Source organism: Dendropsophus ebraccatus, chromosome 1, assembly GCF_027789765.1.
Source record: "Dendropsophus ebraccatus isolate aDenEbr1 chromosome 1, aDenEbr1.pat, whole genome shotgun sequence".
In the NCBI taxonomy this organism is placed as follows: domain Eukaryota; kingdom Metazoa; phylum Chordata; class Amphibia; order Anura; family Hylidae; genus Dendropsophus; species Dendropsophus ebraccatus.
The window spans coordinates 205,836,197-205,856,161 of NC_091454.1; the positions used below are offsets into that span (position 1 = coordinate 205,836,197).

The window sequence follows — 19,965 nt, forward strand, 5'->3', positions numbered from 1 at the left end:
AACCTAAAATGTAAATTATATATGGTCTCTACCCTTTTTCTTTGCAGAAAGATGGCGTTCCTAGCGCTCCTGGTGTGCAGCCTGCTGGTAACCTCATCATGTAAGTATCTATACTGACAAGCTTACTGGTAGACACTAGGCTAAAGAGATCACCTGAACTATGGCAACTCAATTTACAGTAGTGAGGAACGGGTAGAGCACAGAAGACTAGAGATTGCCCATATGGCTACAAAGAGCAACTCATTTCCATGTGTAATGCTTCACCTTCCCTGTGGGGGTGCTGTGGGTTGCCCAACTCTAATGTTAGGGCACTATTATGGTGGAATTTTACACAGGGTGGCACCCTCATGGGACCAAGCTGTGCAGCATTTGCGGAACTAATGGAAAATTCTGTAACTTTCAGATTCACAGATATGGGGGACTTATACAGGAGGAGGTTATGGTGGTGGAAGACCCAGTGGAAACACTGGAGGAGAAGGTTATGGTGGTGGAAGACCCAGTGGAAACACTGGAGGTGGAAGCTATGGTGGAAGACCCAGTGGAAACACTGGAGGTGGAAGCCCTGGAGGAAACACTGGAGGTGGAAGCTATGGTGGAAGCCCTGGAGGAAACACTGGAGGTGGAAGCTATGGTGGAAGCCCTGGAGGAAACACTGGAGGTGGAAGCTATGGTGGACGCCCTGGAGGAAACACTGGAGGTGGAAGCCCTGGAGGAAACACTGGAGGTGGAGGCTATGGTGGAGGAACCACCAGAGGAGGCACTACTACTGGAAGATGTGCGTGCGACTTAAATTGTGTAGATGTAAGGACAAACGGGGACACCGCCAAGTGCCAAATCGGTAAGATAACTTTCACCAGTCTTGTACATTTCTTGGCTTATTATATCATTATGTATCTTGGGAATACATTCCATTGACAGTGGCAAATGTGCCGAGTATCCTATATAGATGTGTTAAAGGGAATGGAGGGATTTGGGGTTCTGCATGGGAAACCTACTCTCATCGCAAAAAAGATGCATAAGAAATAAATGACATACTTTCAGTCCTAGGTCTAAGACACCCCTATCACTGGCCTGACAGGTCATTAGCTTGAAAGGGGTTATCTGGATCTACAGAATCTATAGCCAGTCCTTAGAATATCGATAATGATATCAGATCAGTGGGAGTCTGACTCCCAGCGCTTCTGGTGATCAGATGAATGAAGTCTGCAGCCAAATCCACTTCTCTGTTTAACAGGCACAGCTCCATACCCATAGTAGTGGCAGTACCTGGTACTGCAACTCCAACTCATTCACCTGAATGGGACTTAGCTGCTCTCAGCTGCTGCCCCATCAATCAGCAGGTCAGCAGAAATGCAGCGAGTCATACCTCCACCAATATAATATCTGCCAAAGATTTGAAGCCAAAGCCAGAAACAGACTATAAACAGAGATCAGGTCATAAAGGAAAGACTGATATTTCTCCTATTTCCAAATCCATTCCTGGCTTTGGCTTTAAATCTTTGGCAGATAATCTGTCAGATAATCATTCTGTGTAAATGGACCCTTAGGATAGGCCATCAATTTTGTTCTCCTGAATAACCCCAAACAAGAACTTGATTATGTTATGAAGCAGATGCAGTGTTAAAGGGGTTATCCAGCAATAGAAAAAAAAAACAGCTACTTTCTAACAAAAACAGCGCCACCCCTATCCTCAGGCTGTGTGTGGTATTACAAATCAATCTCCATTCACTTCAATGAGACTGAGCTGCACAACCACACCCAACCTGAGGACAGTAGAGGCGCTGCTTTTGAAAGAAAGCTGACATGTTTTTCCAACCCTGGATGACCCATTTAACTCTCTTGGTCAGGGATTGGGAACCTTGGCTCTCCAGCTATTGCAAAACTACAATTCCCACCATGCCTGGACAGCCGAAGCTTTAGCTTCAGCTGTCCAGGCATGATGGGAATTGTAGTTATGAAACAGCTGGAAGGCCAAAGGTTCCCTCCCCTAACCTAGAGCAAAAAGTAATGCCGCCAATATCTAGTTTCCCATAAAATCACTATATGTGCGACATGTATGAACAATTACCTATAAAGTACAATGCAGTGATTACACAATGACGGTATATATTTCCATATATATAACAACATATGAGTATATATATCTGCATTTATTCCAGTTGGTTCAGGTTAGAAATTAGATAATAGATTTGCTTGAAACTGCTGTGCAAGGTGTTACTCCTCAGCATGCCTGTGTATGGGGGGTCTGTCCATTAGCTATTGTAGGGGTATAGGCACCATTACTATAGACCTGAGAGCTTGCACACTGACGTTTCCCCTATTCCTTCCAGGATATACGGCCGTCTCTTGTTCCTGTGGAATGGGATGTGGGTCATACAACTTCGAGGGTACCAATACCTGTGTTTGCCAATGCCTTAACACAGGCTGGACCAGTGCCCGCTGCTGCAGGACTGCCTAGTCATATGTTACCCTGATGTCGAGTTTATTTCAATGTTCATTACCATAATAAATCACTGCTTTGATACCAATAAAATTCATATAAAAAGAATTCATGAACTGCTTCATTTCCTTGTCTTGTACTGCAGGAAAATCCTCACTGTCTCTATAGCATACAAAGAAGCTTCCTGTATACTTCTTTAAATTAAGTTCACTGTGCAACCAGTATGCAGTATGCTCCTAGGCTCCCCCTAGTGGTGGCTGCAGGCTGCTGCAATTTTATTTATTTATTTTATTTAAATCCTTAAAGGTGTAGTTCACAATTCCCACCATGGCGCATCCTTTAAAACCTTATAAGGGTACAAACCCACACACCGTATACGCAGCAAATACGCAACAAATACGCAGCAAATACGCAGCAGTTTGATGGTGAAGATTTAATGCTGAGTTCAGTTATTTAGATCTAATCTGCTGCGTTTTTGTTGCGTATTTGTTGCGTTTTTGCTGCGTATTCGCTGCGTATCGCAGCAGTAAATACGCTGTGTATACGGTGTGTGGGTTTATACCCTCAATCTGGAAATATGATTTTTACATAGGTGGCTGAGAATTGACTTTCCGGTGCTTTAAGGCAGTATAGAAGGATAACGAAACAGACAAAAATAAAGGAAGCCCTATAGTCTACACACTATAAAGAGAAAATAGACTTTTCCAAGACACATGATGAATTATTTCCCATTCTGACCATGAACCATATCGGCCTTGTATTCTGTTCCTAATTCCCTCTGACTGACCACACATTGAAATTCATGCGATAATGGGAACAGATATCAGAGATCCCTTGCTGGCACCATAGTTATATTACTATTTCTCAGGGCCGTCACCAGGTAACCTTGGCTGAGAGCTTTATCATCATCTTATCCTGCCCCTATCACACAGTAGATGAATATATCTCCTCCCCTTGTTACATGGCTTCTGAGATTGGACCTGAATCATCAGCACCATAAGCCCGGACTCACCCGCTCGCTGCTGCCGCGCGTAATAGCGTTGGCAGCAAGGGGGGAACGAGGAGAAAACGAACGCTGATACCGCTCGTTTGCTCCTCACAGTCGGCCCGTGGAATAGGGGCTTCAGTGATAGCCGCCGACAGGTTCTGCTGTCCGCCCAAATAATTGACATGTCAATTCTTTGGGCAGAAGGCGAAATCTGCTGGCAATAATCATTGAGTCTATGGGAGAGGCTGAACTCCAAGCGGAGGTTGCCTGGCGGATTCCGCTTGAAGTCTCCGCGTGTATTCTGCTGTGTGAACATACCCTAATAGTAAAGAAGATGAAAAAAGGACAGTCTGTGAACAACTAAAAAATAATGTCTGTTGTTTGCAAAAGATGTCGGAAAATAATTGTCATGAACAATATTTGACGTCCGCCTCAAAAGATGCCTGTCACTTTATACACTGTGGGGGAAATTTATCAAACATGGCGTAAAGTGAAACTGGCTCAGTTGCCCCTAGCTCAGGAGCTGAGCTCGTTTCATAGCCGAGGACTGTGAGGCAGCTATTTGCAGCAAGGCCCTCATCCTTAATCCTGCCGCATCTCCTGTCACTTACCGATCAGGATAAGTCCCGATCCCATGACCTGACTGCCGGTGGTCTCTAACCTTCCTCTGTGCAGTCAGGTCTTTGGTCTGCTGATACAGTCTGCCACAGGCCACAGCATACCTCCCAACTTTTGCAAAGAGCAAAGAGGGACATGTGCGCCGCGGTCCCCATAGCCACGCCTCCATAGCGACCCTTCATAGCCACGCCTCCATAGCAACCCTCCATAGCCACGCCCCCATAGCAACCCTCCATAGCCACTCCCCTACAGTCACCACATGCTGCTGACTGAATAGTGCCTTATACAGTATCCAATCCCCTCAAAAATGCTCTATATAGTATCCAATCCCCCATATAGCGCCCCACATAGTATCCAATCCCCCCATATAGTGCCCCACATAGTATTCAATCCCCCACATAGTGCCCCACATAGTATCCAATCCCCCACATAGTGCCCCACATAGTATCCAATCCCCCACATAGTGCCCCACATAGTATCCAATGCCCCATATAGTGCCCCACATAGTAGCCAATCCCCCATATAGTGCCCCACATAGTAGCCAATCCCCCCATATAGTGCCCCACATAGTGCCCCACATAGTATCCAATGCCCCATATAGTGCCCCACATAGTAGCCAATCCTCCCATTAGTGTGGCCCGACCAGAAAAACAATAAACCAATAACTCACCTGTGCGCCGACCCCAGCAGCTCCTCTCCCGGCAGAGCACGTACTCCCTTCAGGGAGTACCGTCGGGGTACAAAGTCAACACGGAACCCCTCCCCAAAATTTGCGGAATCGCATTTTTTGACCCAAATTCACCCCATAAATAATATTTTGAGAGTTCCGTCATTCATTTCATGGCAGATTGAAAGATGCCATTACAAAGTACATCTGCCCCTGAAAAAAACAAGCCCTCACATGGCACTGGAGGTGGAAAAATAAAAGTTATGGGTCTTAGAAGGCGAAGAGGAAAAAAATGAAAACGCAAAAGTGACAATTGGCCCGGTCCTCAAGGGGTTAAAAGAAAAAATGGACACCTTTTTCCTTTTTCTTTTTCTTTTTTTACTTAGTGTGAACATAGCCTAACACTGTAGGCCATTTTTATGATTGTCTTGTACCTTTTTATTGTTTATTGCTTTTATGATGTCATTTTGACAGTGTATTATGTGCCATTACAGCTAATGATTTTTAGAGGCCTATGTAGTATTATTATAAAAATTATATTGGGTTTTTTTAGCCATAGATTCCTTTATGGTACAGACATCATAATATAAAACAGATACAAGATGCGGTCGGGCGTGGAGGGTACAGCTTCTGTTTGAGGGGGGAGCAACTCCATATTAATGCTTAAGGATTTAAAAGCTTCTATAGATGGAACCTGTACCTGTCCCAGTACTTTAGCCTGTATTGTGTAGATCTGTGTTCTCTATTGTAAACAAAGCGTATCATAGCGACATCTAGTGGTCAATTTTATTCAGTACATGCAGAGAGTGCAGACAGCTGTACCCATACAGTGCGTAATATAATTTAATTAAAGGGGTATTCCAGAAAAAAATGTTTTCAAATCAGTTAGTGCCAAGAAGTTATATAGATGTGTAAATTACTTCTATTTCCAGTACTTATCAGCTGCTGTATGTCCTGCACGAAGTGGTGCACTCTTTTTAATCTGACATTGTGCTCTCTGCTGCCACTTCAGTCCATGTCAGGAACTGTCCAGAGCAGTAGCAAATTCCCATAGAAAACCCTTTCTGTTCTGGAAAGTTCCTGACATGGACAGAGGTGGCAGCAGAGAGCACTGTGTCAGACTGGAGAGAATACACCACATACAGCAGTGTTTAAGTACTGGAAGACCGGAGAATCTTTAAATAATATATAAATCCGAATACCTTTCTGGCACCACTTGAATCGATTTTTTTTTCTCAGGAGTACCCCTTTAACCTGACAAAGTGCTTAGGGAGCATGAAGCATGTTATATTTTACTGATCCATGCTTTTTGCAGATACACATATAAGTGGGGAGAAATTCAATTAGATCATCTGAGATAGAGATAGTTGGTCAGAAGTGATGACATCATTCAGGGGGTGGGGCTTGAGCTCAGACAGTAGGGAGGGAGAGAGGGAGGAGCCAAAAAGCTGAATACAATACACATTATGTAGTTCTTTCATTTTCAACTTCCTGTCATGAATCGAGCAAAACCCTGCTGAAGTCTATACAATTAGTGATAATACTATATTAGTCATTTATATATCTTAAGGACATAGTTTTATTTAAAAAAAAAAAAAAACAACTTTTGAAATACTCCTTTTAACTTATATGTGTCCTTAGTGCGCTCCTTTAGAAGGACTTAGGGCCCCTCTTTATCAGGATGTTTTTTTAGCCACTATTCTAGGTTTGCAGGGGCCTCAAGGTGCCAGAACAACAGTAAAATGTATAATATTAAAATATAAAGATATAAAGAGATTTTTTAATTTTATAATTTTTTTACCCTCCATTGTTGTTTTAGCTTCAAACGTTTCATTTTCACAAGGATTTATCTTACATAGTAACTTCTGAGTATGGTAATACTGTATATGTGATCATACACTGCAGCTAAGGGCAGGCCAGGGCTCTGAAAGTTTAAAGGGGTTATCCAGCAATCCAAAATCTTTTTCTTTCAAATCATCTGATATCAGAAAGTTATATAGATTTGTAATTTACTTCTATTAAAAAATCTGAAGTTTTCCCATACTTATTACCTGCTGTATGTCCTGCAGGAAGTGTTTTATTTTCAGTCTGACACAGTGCTCTCATGGAAGTCAATGGAAAAACGGATTCAAATGGATGCACACAATTACCACTGTTTTTTTCATCCTTCTCTATTGAAGCATGTGACTTCCGGTGTTCACTCACTCGAGACAGTAGAGGGGTCACAGCAGCGGATAACGTGAGCGTGCGCCTGATTTGAACACCAGCGTGCAGCAAACGCGCGGGGAGGGGGGGGGCAGAAATAAAAAAAATTTGTGAACTGCTGTGGATACAAAAACGCAGTGTGAACACTGGATAGTGAAACATCTTCTTTTTTGGATCCAATCCTAGTTTTGGATTTACAGAATGCTCACAGACCTCGCTTTATGAGGAGGACCTACATGTACAGATGTAGCAATCAGCCATTTTACCAGCTGACACTGTGTAATATAATTATATATACAGTATAATGCGGCCATTGCACAATGACTGTGACCTGTTTTATGACACTTTGCTGCAATGGATCTGTGTGCAGGTAGAAGATTTCAGCATATATAATCTACTTTGAATAGTTTAGACAATAACAGCTAAGTCAGCAGGATCACACCTGTACAGAATTTCAGGAGGGTCTGGCCATGTTTCCATAGACTAACAGCAAGCAGAGATCCTGAAACTGAAACACAAAGTTGAAACTTTTATTAAAGGGGTTGTGTGGTTTTGCTACTAAAGTCGGCCCATTGATGAGTGTATGTGTGTAAGTATGTCCTTGTGGCTCATTACCACATATATCATTGCTTTTATAACTAGAGAATGGGATAGAAAATCATTCATGAACTAAGTAAATGTCTTCACCTGTGACTGCTGAAAATTGGCACGTTTAGTGTAGTCACTACAGGAAGAGTTTCTTGCAGACTGTTTTATTATTAAGTTCGATGTACATCTAGTATGCAGTATGCTCCCAGGCTCCCCCTAGTGGTGGCTGCAGTGAGAAATAAAATATGTAATAAATTAGCCATGACAAAATTTTGGATGTTTACTTTTTATTCTAATAGATTTTACCAATGGTCCCATTATCTAAGAGAAAGTAAGTAGTGAGGGTGCTCACCTTTGTTGTGCTCCATTATATTGCATCTCCAAGTACTATCAACTGGCACAAAAGGCAGTGGAATTGCCTTCTAGACACAAAGATTTGTTGGCTGCGGACGGCCATAAACGAGCATCGATCAGCGCTCGTTTACAGTGCCTTTACACTGCACGACAAATCGAGCGGCAAGGCTGCACAAATGATCGATGTATTGTTCATGCAGCCGTGGAAGCTGACAGCACGGATATAACATCACTAGTCGTACACCACAGAATTGGCGTCACAGGCTACCTCAACTACTGGCCAAGTACCACACATATATCTGTCAGTTTCCAGATCACACAGCAGGGCATACTTACCTAATACACTGCTGCTGTGATACGGCATTCTGTTCCCGCTGTGGTTATCTGGGTGTAGCTAGGTGTCCGAGTCTTCCCAGTTACCTGCAGTAGAATACTTAGACCTTTGTATACTGGTTGCTTTGTCCTACTGAGGTCAGTTCCTATTCCTTTAGGAAACTGCCATGCACTTTTTAGACGTGTTCCTGGCATGGGCTAAGGTATTCCTTGGTGACTACTCTCCCGTGTTGGTGCTTAGCACTGCATAGCGAAAGTGGTAGTGCTTTTAGAAGAAGACGTTGGTTTAAGCTGCATCTGCTCACTCTGGTAGCTAGACTCAACTTACTTGTTGTCCCTTACAGGGGCCCTGGCATAAGCCAGGCCCTGGCTTAGCTTCTGCAGGAACGGTGGTTTGTGTTTCCTCTCTCTGAATAAGATTGACTGCACTTCGTCCACCAGTGAAACTTCTCCTACAGCGGGACCTTGTGTACCTGCCTGTGAGTGGTGGTGATGAGTGTGTGTGCAGAAGAAAGAAGAGAGAGGATGCGATGGAAGAAAAGAGCACCTCCTAGTCGTCAGCACAGAAGACATGGTACAAAGATCAACATAAACCCATTGCCTTCTTAAGCTGTGCATAGAAATAAGTATGTAAGAATACTGACACCTAGTGGGGAAACTTAATACCTCATCCACCACTTTGTTTAACCTGAGAGAAAAGCTTTTTGACAGGTGCACAAGAGAAAACACCAGCAGTGGGACACCACATACGTATATATTGTGCTGTCAGTTTACCCTCATCATTATTGGCCACACATCTCCTGTTTACACAATTTTGAACTATGTTCTAAAGACATGATCAGCTATGGATTGGGCGTTTTCCTGTCCTCGGCTGTTCGTTCACTTTTATACGGGCCAATTATCATCTGCAAGAGTTTCTTGCAACTTTCCTGGCCGATATTTTACCGGTGTAAAAGGTCTTTAAAGCTAGTCTCAGCAAGTACCTGGTATGTAGAAGGGCTACAATCTGGTAAATTATTAGGTTAGAAAGCAAAATTCCTCTTCTTATATATAGGCAAGATTAGACGGTAAAATGTTTCCAACATAACGAGAGAGGAAGAATTTATTCAATACTTTACTGATTTCAGAATGGACTGATGGAATAGGATTTCAGTTCTAAGCTCATGGACAGCAGGGAGGGGGGTGCACGATTTATAAAGTCTTCCACTCTGGTGGATTTGGCCGTTCAGTAACTGGACACTATGGACTCCTGTATTTCCTACCACACAGAAAACCTGGATTTCAGGCTTCATTGAAATACCAGGGTTTCTAGTTTCCTCCTGAATATCAATGTACCTGTGCATCTCTAGTGACATCATCAAGGAAATCCTATAATGTAAATTTGGGGGAAAAAAAGCAAATATATTTGTCCATCACAGGAGAAAATCTTTCATTTTTGTTCTCGGAATCTTAGTAACAAGTGAAATATCTATTTACCTTAATACGGGGTGGTGTCGAGTGGATACACACCTATAGAAATTATAGGGTGGCAGGAGGAGACAAGGAATTTTATCATGTCTGCTTCAAAAAGCGACAGGGTATAAAAAAGGGACTGGATGCGCATTCTGGATACTTTCTCTCTGCAAGGAAAGGTAAGGAGATGGATTGTTGGCAGCAATGTCAGGGAAGATGGTGGGGATATGGTAGAACATAAGTAAAGTGGGATTTAGGGTCCCATAAAAAAGTGGACCACCTGATTCATTGCGGGGTTACGGGATGAGATGCAACCTAGGGTGGAGGATGGCAATACGGTGGGCAAAAATGTAACTGGAAGTAAGGAGTGGGGGTGAAGATGCCGAAAAATTTCAGTCTATTATATAGTCTGTACCCTTTTGCTTTGCAGAGAGATGATATATCTGACGTTTGTGGTGTGCAGCCTGCTGGTAACCTTATCATGTAAGTATCTATGATGACCAGCTTACTGGTAGACACTAGACTAAAGAGATCACCTGGACCATGTTAACTCTTCTAACCTTGAGAACATGTACACAATTGTAATACATATACAGCTAGATATTACAAAGGCCATCATACCATGTGTCCTAAAATGAACGAGGAAGATACTGGCTCCTAGTTGTTGAAGGAGAGATGGTTAGTTTTCCCATTTGTGGAATTAATGACATTTTTTGTGGATTTGCAGATTCACAGTCAAGATGGACTAATTCATACTTTGGAGGTGGACATGCAGGAGGAAGCGGAAGTTATGGTGGTGCACGCTCAGGAAGTGGAGCGTTCACTAGCGGAAGCTCTAGAGGAAACAGAGTTCTTATTAGTGGACACTCTGGAAGTAGTAGTTACAGCAGTGGAAGACCGGGAGGAAGTGGAAGTTACAGTAGCGGAGTCTCTGTAGGAAGCGGAAGTTTCAGTGGTGGAAGATCTGGAGGTAGTTATAGTAGTGGAAGCTCTTGGGGAGGTAGTAGTGTACACTCTGGAGGAGGTGCACATTATGGTGGTGGAAGCTTTGGAGGAAGTAGAAGTTTTAGTAGTGGAAGCTCTGGAGGAATTTACAATAGTGGAAGCAATGGGGGAAGTGGAAGCTCTGGAGGAAGTTCAGGTTATGGTGGTGGAAGCCCTAGAGAAAGCATTGCTCTTATCAGTGGAGACTCCGGAGAAACTGAAAGTCCCAACATTGGAAGCCCTGGAGAAAGCATAGGTTACAATAGTGGAGGTTCTGGAGAAAGCGGAAGTTTCAGTAGTGGAAATTCTAGAGGAAGTTATCATAGTGGAGTCTTTGGGGGAAGTGGTAGTGGAAGCTTTGGAGGAAGTTCGAGTTACAATGATGGAAGCCCTAGAGAAAGCATAGTTATTATTGGTGGAAACCCAGAAGAAAGTGAAGGCTCCAGTGGTGAAAGAATCGGGGGAAGTCTGGGTTACAGTAGTGATAGCTTGGGAGGAACTTACAATAGCGGAAGCATTGGGGGAAGTGGTAGTGGAAGCTCTGGAGGAAATGCAGGTTATGGTGGTGGAAGCTCTGATGGAAACAGAGCAATTCTTATTGGAAGCTCCTTTGGAGATGTAACTCCCATTAGTGAAAGCTCTGAAGGAAGCATAGGGTACAGAAGTGTTGGCTCTGAAGATAGTAGAAGCTCGGGAGAAAGTTATAGTAGTGGAAGCACAGGAGGAAGCACTAGTGGAAGGTCTGGAGGTAATGGAGGTATTGGAAGCTCTAGAGAAAGCATGGCTACTATTAGTGGAAGCTCTGGGGGAATTGGAAGTTCCAGTAGTGGAAGAACTGGAGGAAGCCTAGGTTACAGTAGTGGAGGTTCTGGAGAAAATAGAATTTTTAGCAGTGGAAGCTCTGAAGGAAGTTATGATAGTGGAAGCCTCAGGGACAATGGTGGTGGAAGCTCTAGAGGAAGTGCAGGTCTTGGTGGTGGAAGCTCTGCAGGAAGTGGAAGTTTCATTAGTGGAAACACTGTGGGAAGTGCAGGTTACAACAGTGGAGGCTCAGGAGAAAGTTTCAGTAGTATAGGCTATGGAGAAAGTTCCAATAGTGGAGACACTGGAGTGAATGGAGGCTACAGTAGCAATGGCTCTGTGGGAAGTGAAAGTTTCAGTAGTGGGGGAAGCAGTAGTGGAAGCTTTGGAAGAAGCAGCGTTTTAATTAGTGGAAGTTCCAGAGGAGGTGAAAGTAACAGTATAGGGAGCTCTGGTGCAAGTAGAGATTACACTAGTGGAGGCTCTGGAGGAAGTAGAAGTTTCAGTAGTGGAAACTCTGGAGGAAGTTACAGTAGTGGTAGGACTGGGTTAAGCAGTATTGGAACCTCTGGAGGAAATGCAGGTTATAGTGGTTATAGCTCTGGTGTGAGCACAGTTATTAATAGAGATTCTGGAGGAAGTAGAAGTTCTACTAGTGAAACCACCGGAGTTAGCGGAGGCTACAGTAGTGGAGTAACTGGAGGACGTGGAAGTTTTAGTAGTGGAAGCTCTGGAGGTAGTTACAGTAGTGGACGGACTGGGGGAGGCAGCAGTGGAAGCTCAGGAATGAGTGGAAGTTATGGAGGAAGTGGAAGTTATGGTGGCATAAGCTCTAGTGTAAGCACAGTTATTAGTGGAAGCTCTGAAGGAAGTGGTATTTCCAGTAGTGGAAGCTCTTCGAGAAGTGGAATTTCCAGTAGTGGAGGCTCTGGAGGAAGTTACAGTAGTGGAAACACTGGGGGAAGCAGCAACGGAAGCTCAGGAAGAAGCAGTGTTAATATTAGTGGAAGCACTGGAGGAAGTTATGGAGGCACTGGGCTAGGCAGTAGTGGAAATTTAGGAGGAAATGCAGGTTTTGGTGGTGTAAGTTCCTTTAGTGGAAGCTCTGGAGGAAGTTACAGTAGTGGTAGCACAGGGATAAGCAGTAGTGGAGGCTCTGCAGGAAATGTGGGTTATGGTGCTGGAAGCTCAGGTGGAAGCACAGTCATTAGTGGAAGCTCTGGAGGAATTGGAAGTTCCAGCAGTGGAAGCATTGGAGAGAGTTACAGTAGTGGTAGCACTGGGATAAGCAGTATTGGAAGCTCTGGAGGTAATGCAGGTTATGGTGGCAGAAGCTCTGGTGCCAGCACAGTTATTAGTGGAAACTCTGGAGGAAGTGGTGTTTCCAGTAGTGTAAGCTCTTCAGGAAGTGGAATTTCCAATAGTGGAGGCCCTGGAGGAAGTTACAGTAGTGGTAGCATTATTGGAAGCTCTGGAGGAAATGCAGGTTATGGTGGCCGAAGCTCTAGTGTAAGCAGAGTTATTAGTGGAAGCTCTGGAGGAAGTGGTATTTCCAGTAGTGGAAGCTCTTCAGGAAGTGGAATTTTCAGTAGTGGAGGTTCTGGAGGTGGTTTAGGTAGTGGAAGCACTGGAGGAAGTTATAGTAGTGGAGGCACTGGGCTAGGCAGTTTTGGAAACTTAGGAGGAAATGCAGGTTATGGTGGTGTAAACTCTGGAAGAAGTGGAAGTTTCTTTAGTGGAGGCTCTGGAGGAAGTTACAGTAGTGGTAGCACAGGGATAAGCAGTAGTGGAGGCTCTGGAGGAAATGTGGGTTATGGTGCTGGAAGCTCTAGTGGAAGCACAGTCATTAGTGGAAGCTCTGGAGGAATTGGAAGTTCCAGCAGTGGAAGCATTGGAGAGAGTTACAGTAGTGGTAGCACTGGGATAAGCAGTAGTGGAAGCTCTGGAGGTAATGCAGGTTATGGTGGCAGAAGCTCTGGTGCCAGCACAGTTATTAGTGGAAACTCTGGAGGAAGTGGTGTTTCCAGTAGTGGAAGCTCTTCAGGAAGTGGAATTTCCAGTAGTGGAGGCCCTGGAGGAAGTTACCATAGTGGTAGCACTGGGATAAGCAGTATTGGAAGCTCTGGCGGTAATGCAGGTTATGGTGGCAGAAGCTCTGGTGCCAGCACAGTTATTAGCGGAAACTCTGTAGGAAGTGGTGTTACCAGTAGTGGAAGCTCTATAGAAAGTGGAATTTCCAGTAGTGGAGGCTTTGGAGGAAGTTACAGTAGTGGTAGCACTGGGATAAGCAGTATTGGAAGCTCTGGAGGAAATGCAGGTTATGGTGGCAGAAGCTCTGGTGTAAGCACAGTTATTAGTGGAAACTCTGGAGGAAGTGGTGTTTCCAGTAGTTTAAGCTCTTCAGGAAGTGGAATTTCCAATAGTGAAGGCTCTGGAGGAAGTTACAGTAGTGGTAGCAGTATTGGAAGCTCTGGAGGAAATGCAGGTTATGGTGGCAGAAGCTCTGGTATAAGCACAGTTATTAGTGGAAGCTCTGGAGCAAGTGGTATTTCCAGTAGTGGAAGCTCTTCGGGAAGTGGAATTTCAAGTAGTGGAAGCTCTGGAGGAAGTTACAGTAGTGGTAGCACTGGGATAAGCAGTATTGGAAGCTCTGGAGGTAATGCAGGTTATGGTGGCAGAAGCTCTGGTATAAGCACAGTTATTGGTGGAAGCTCTGGAGGAAGTGGTATTTCCAGTAGTGGAATCTCTTCGGGAAGTGGAATTTCCAGTAGTGGAATCACTGGAGGAAGTTACAGTAGTGGAAGCACTGGGATAAGCACTAGTGGAAACTTAGGAGTAAATGCAGGTTATGGTGTTGTAAACTCTGGAGGAAGTGGAAGTTCCATTAGTGGAAGCTCTGGAGGAGGTTCCAGTAGTGGTAGCACAGGGATAAGCAGTAGTGGAAGCTCTGGAGGAAGTGTGGGTTATGGTGCTGGAAGTTCTGGTGTAAACGCAATTATAAGTGGAAGCTCTGGAGGAAGTGGAAGTTCCAGTAGTGGAAGCGCAGGGATAAATAGTATTGGAAGCTCTGGAAGAAATGCAGGTTATGGTGCTGGAAGCTCTGGTGTAAGCACCATTATAAGTGAAAGCTCTGGAGGAAGTAGAAGTTCCAGTAGTGGAAGCAATGGAGTAGGTGGAGGTTACAGTAGTGGAGGCACTGGAGGAAGTGGAAGTTCAGGTATTGGAAGCATTGTAGGAAGTTACAGTAGTGGAAGCAACAGTGGAGGCCCAGGAATAAGCAGTGTTATTATTAGTGGAAGTTCTGGTAGTGGAAGCACTGGAGGAAGTTACAGTAGTGTAGGCACTGGGACAAGCAGTAATGGAAACTTAGGAGGACGTGCAGGTTATGGTAGTGGAATCTCTGGAGGAAGTAGAAGTTCCAATAGTGGAAGCACAGGGATAAGTAGTATTGGAAGCCCTGGAGGAAATGCAGGTTATGGTGCTGGGAGCTCTGGTGTAAGCACAATTATTAGTGGAAGCTCTGGAGGAAGAAGTTCCAGTAGTGAAAGCACTGGGGTAGGCGGAGTTTACAGTAGTGAAGGCACTGGAGGAAGTGGAAGTTCAGGTAGTGGAAGCTCTGGAGGAAATTACAGTAGCGGAAGCACTCGGGGAAGCAGCAGTGGAAGCCCAGAAAGAAGCAGTGTTATTGTTGGTGGAAACACTGGAGGAAGCTACAGTAGTGGTAGCACTGGGATAAGAAGTGGTGGAAACTTAGGGGGAAATGCAGGTTTTGCTGCTGGAAGCTCTAGTGGAAGCACATTTACTGGTGGAAGCTCTGGGGGAAGTGGAAGTTTTGGTAGTGGAAGCACTGGAGGAAGTTACAGTAGTGGAAGCACTGGAATAAGCAGCAGTGGAAACTTAGGAGGAAATGCAGGTTTTGGAAACTATGGAGGAAGGACAGTTATCAGTGGAAGCTCTAGAGAAGGTGGAAGTAGTGGAAACACTGGGATAAGTAGTGTTGGAAGCTCTGGAGGAAATGCAGGTTATGGTGGTGGAAGCTCAGGTGTAAGCACAGTTATTAGCGGAAGCTCTGAAGGAAGTAGAAGTTCTAGCAGTGGAAGCACTGGAATAAGCGGAGGTTACAGTAGTGGAGGCACTGGAGGAAGTGGAAGTTCCAGTAGTGGAAGCATGGGAATAAGCGGAGGTTACAGTAGTGGAGGCACTGGAGGAAGTGGAAGTTCCAGCAGTGGAAGCACTGGAGTGAGTTACAGTAGTGGTAGCACTGGGATAAGCAGTATTGGTAGCTCTGGAGGAAATGCTGGTGGCAGAAGCTCCGGTGGATCCACAGTTATTAGTGGAAGCTCTGGAAGTTCTATTAGTGGAAGCACTGGAGGAAGTTACAGTAGTGGTAACACTGGGATAAGTAGTGGAAGCTTTGGAGGAAATGCAGGTTATGGTGGTGGAAGCTCTGGTGGAAGCACAGTTATTAGTGAAAGCCCTGCAGGAAGTGATATTTCCAGTAGTGGAAGTACTGGAGGAAGTGGGGGTCACAGTAGTGGAGGCACTGGAGGAAGTGGAAGTTCCAGTAGTGGAAGCTCTGGAGGAAATTACAATAGTGGAAGAACTAGGGAACGTATGATTGAAAGCTTCTTAAGAAGCAGATTTCCTACTAGTGGAAGTTCTGGAAGGAGTGGAAATAACAGTGCTGGGAGCACCGAAGGAACTCGCAGTAGTGGAGGCTCTGGCGGAAGCGGAGTTATTAGTGAAAGCTCCAGAAGAAATGGGAGTTCTGTGGAAAGTGGAGGAGGCACTGGAGGAAATGGAGTCTACACTGGAGGAAACTCTGGAGCAAACGGAAGCTTCAGTGCAGTAAATACTGGACTGGTTTCTAATACTGGGAACTGTTCATGCAACTTGAGTTGTGTAGATGTAAGAGAAAATGGGAACACAGCCAAGTGCCAAACTGGTAAGATAACTGTCATCACTGTCTTGTACATGTTTCAAGGGGATTAAGGTTATGAAGGTTATGTCATTATATCACTTGGGAATACATTCAATTTACAATGGCAGATGTAGGGGGGTTGGTGGGTCCTAGTGTTCAGAAACTCCAGCTGAGCCATAAAGAAAGAAAACATGGAGGACAACTCTCTATTGTTGTTTGTTAGCTCAGGGCCTATAGATTATTATATAATTTGATAAGAGCTGAGGTGTGCAATGGCTGTGCAATGTTGAGTGTGCAAGATTTTTTATATCGACAGGTACACTTGAAGCATAGGCCCCCAATATGATTGTAACTTGTAAAAACCCCGATTTCTGTGAAGAAGCTGATATGTTCCTGTTTCCAAGGAACTGTGGCCTAGTTCTTGGATCCAGTGCTAGTTTTAAAGGGGTTATCCAGTGGTGAAAAAGTTTTTATATATTGCTGCACTCTTGGTAAACATAATAAACTTGTTGGGGGGGATTTAATGTACGAGTATGCTGGTCTTCCCCCTGGCCTGAACTTGCGCCCCGCGTTCCAAATCTACACCTGCTTCCAGTAAATCATGATAAATGAGGTGCAGGAGGAGGCTACGCCTCCTCCCCACCTTTCTGCGCCCTACCAAGACCCCCCACCCACCCACCGGGCAAGCGAGGGGATACGGCAGGCGTATGCCAAGGAGAAGGGGCGAATCTGTGTTTTCCCGATGGTGTACGCCCTTTCTGGACCTTTCATAAATGTACCCGTTGTGCTTACCTTTCCAAGCTCCCCCGTTGTCCCGATGCAGTCTCTTCGGTGTCCACTGCAGATTCACTATGAGACAAACTCGTCTTGGGAGTCCGCAGCACTGTCCCATCTCAGTTAGTGATTGGCTGAGCATAGTTTGCCTTGGAAGTAGTAGAGCTACTGTCAGCAGGGGATACCAGAGAGGTCACATCAGGACACAGGGGGAGCGCAGAGAGGTAAGCATCACATGTTTATTATCTTTACTAACAATATATCAAAATATATAAAAAAAAAATATATCAAAGCAATATATCAACATTGAATAACCCCTTTAAATGAATAAAAATGCATACAAACCCTTACAAAACTGGATGGCCCAAAGCAATAAACAGTGGCGTTAGTTTCGTGTAACCCATAAAATGACTACATGACTAGATGTAGCAATCAACAGCAATTACCAGCTGACACTTATGTAATTTTATATACTGTATAAGCAGTGATTACACAACCACTAGGAGCTGTTTTATGCAGGTAAAGTATATGGGCATATATTCCAGTTTGCTTAGTTTAGAGAACAGCTATGTCAGCAGGATTATGTTTGTACAGTATAAGGCTATGTAACACTACATAAGTACCGTAGTGATCATGACCTTTGTTGATCACGGCCGTGATTACTACGGTACTTACGTAGTGCTGCCGCTGAGGGAATCCCGGGCGGATTGTATACACATAGGGGGGCATTTATTTATTACACCAGACTTAAAAATGCCCCCGCAGCTCCGGCGCTACGGAGATTTATGTAGAGGCGGACTGCCTCTACATAAATCCCGTGCGCGCCGGTACGCACCGCCGAAAACCTACGCCAGCTGAGGACTGGAGTAGGTTTTCGGCGTATATTTGGGCGGAACGGATGGTAAATCTGAGTCCGCGCCCTCCGTTCTGCCCACTACACGCCCCCTTTCCGCCCCCCTGGCGTACTCGGCGGAAAGCGCCGATTTGCGAATATTTTATAAAAAATATGCAAATCGGAACTTTCCGCCAAAAATCATCCGTTCGCAGGATGATACATGTGGCCCATAGTATATATACATACACATAGTATACACTCCGGCCGGGATCCCTAGCGGCGCCGCAAGAAACTGACATGTCAGTTTTCTGCGTCCGCTATTCATTGAATAGAGACTGCAGAAAACACTGTCAGTTCACACAGCTCCGGCCACACGCTCCATTGTGTGCTGCAGGTAATTCGGATGTGCTCGCATCCGAATTCAGCGGCAGCAAAGATCACTGCAGTACCGGCCGGGATGATCTTTTCTGACACTGGTCGTTCGGTGACCAGGCCGGGTCACAGAACGACCTGTCTCTTACAACGTGTGAACATGGCCTAAGGGGGTAAATTAGGATATTTTACTTTGACTGATGGTGTGTTCACACGTATAGATTTTTAGTTGCAATTTTTGGGGAAAAAAAAGCCAGGAATGGATTTTAAAATAGGAGAAATCTTAATCTTGACTTTATGACCTGTTCTTTATATACTGTTCCTGGCTTTGGCTTCAATAACTGTACTGAAAAATCTGTCTGTGTTGACACCGACAAATTTTCCAATGGAATTATTGAAGCCAAATCCAGGAACAGACTCTAAACAAATAACAGGTCATAAAGGAACAGTGCTGGACCGGCCCACCAGAAGACTGGAGCATCCTCCGGTGGGCCCCCAGCTTAAGAACTTGCACTAACACTGACTGATATGTCTTTTCTCACTGGTTCTTCATTGGTGGGCCCCCAGGATCATTATTTATTGGTGGGCCCCAGATACCCCAGTCCGAAACTGTAGAGGAAAGCCTGCTCCTCTTTTCAAATCCATTCCTGACTTTGTTTTCAGTGATTGCAACCAAAAATCTGTACATGTGAACACACCATTACAACAAGCAGAGAGGAATAGAAACACAAAGTATACTTCATACTTGTATACTTGTTACTTGCAGGATATGTTGCCGTCTCTTGTTCCTGTGGAATGGGTTGTGGATCATACAACTTCCAGGGCTCCAACACGTGCGTCTGCCAATGTCTTAACACAGACTGGACCAGTGCCCGCTGCTGCAAAACCGCCTAGTCACACGTCACCTGGATGTCATCTTTATTTCACTGTTTATTATCTTGTTCAATTATTGCTTTGATATCAATAAAATTCTATTAAAAAAAATTGATGAACGGCTTATTTCTTCATCTGTAAATTGTCACTTGTTGTATTGGCACTAGAGGAAACACAGGAGCTTCCTGCATACTGCCTTATTATTTAGTTCAATATAGAACCAGTATACAGTAAGCTCCTACGCTCCCCCCTAGTGGTGGCTGCAGTCAGATGGAATAATATTTTGTAACCCTATGTTTGCGCAGGAAATTTTAAATCCTGACCCAGAAATATGTATAAAATATATATTAAATGAATTAGGACAGATTTTCTTAAAACAAAATAATTAAGTTTAAGGTTGGACATTCACTGTAAGATTGCGGGCAGAAAAAGACCACTTGGTTCATCTAGTCTGCCCTTGTATTGTTTACTTTCTTATTATCTTAAGATAGATATATGTTTATCTCTGTATTAAAAGGGCAGCACAAACTAGTGACAGAAATCTGTCTGTGTATTACTTACATCATTCTGTTTAGCTGTTCTCCTAATATGCAGGAGAATAGGATTCTTGCCAAACCCCTCCCCCCGCCCTCCAGCTGCTGATTGACAGTTGACTGCCTATACACAGCATGGATAGATAACTGCCAATCGGCAGCTGGTGGGCGGAGTTTTTTGCTTCTCATGAATATCCAGGACTACTGGGCTCATGCACATAATGGAG

At 44.4% G+C, this 19,965-nt stretch overlaps 2 protein-coding genes across 2 annotated transcripts; both read left to right on the plus strand.

Annotated features, from left to right (window-relative positions):
* Window positions 1-2,548, plus strand: LOC138790542 (sec-independent protein translocase protein TatB-like). The gene is made up of 3 exons (XM_069969125.1): window positions 1-100; window positions 404-838; window positions 2,331-2,548. Exon 2 carries the CDS (start codon window positions 440-442, stop codon window positions 788-790), a length of 351 nt encoding a protein of 116 aa, XP_069825226.1. The 5' UTR covers window positions 1-100; window positions 404-439; the 3' UTR covers window positions 791-838; window positions 2,331-2,548.
* A 7,531-nt stretch (window positions 2,549-10,079) lies between these two features.
* On the plus strand, window positions 10,080-19,310 carry LOC138767800 (uncharacterized PE-PGRS family protein PE_PGRS54-like). Its single transcript, XM_069945581.1, has 3 exons — window positions 10,080-10,128; window positions 10,373-16,375; window positions 19,099-19,310. Exons 1-3 carry the CDS (start codon window positions 10,080-10,082, stop codon window positions 19,224-19,226), a joined length of 6,180 nt encoding a protein of 2,059 aa, XP_069801682.1. The 3' UTR covers window positions 19,227-19,310.
* Window positions 19,311-19,965: the final 655 nt, after the last annotated feature.

What these genes read in the sequence shown, in the direction of transcription:
- LOC138790542 (XM_069969125.1), top strand. Translation starts at nt 440, where the DNA reads ATGGTGGTGGAAGACCCAGTGGAAACACTGGAGGAGAAGGTTATGGTG.
- LOC138767800 (XM_069945581.1), top strand. Translation starts at nt 10,080, where the DNA reads ATGATATATCTGACGTTTGTGGTGTGCAGCCTGCTGGTAACCTTATCA. An exon ending in CCTGCTGGTAACCTTATCAT is followed by an intron (nt 10,129 to 10,372) that starts GTAAGTATCTAT and finishes GTGGATTTGCAG; the next exon opens with ATTCACAGTCAAGATGGACT. An exon ending in CACAGCCAAGTGCCAAACTG is followed by an intron (nt 16,376 to 19,098) that starts GTAAGATAACTG and finishes TGTTACTTGCAG; the next exon opens with GATATGTTGCCGTCTCTTGT.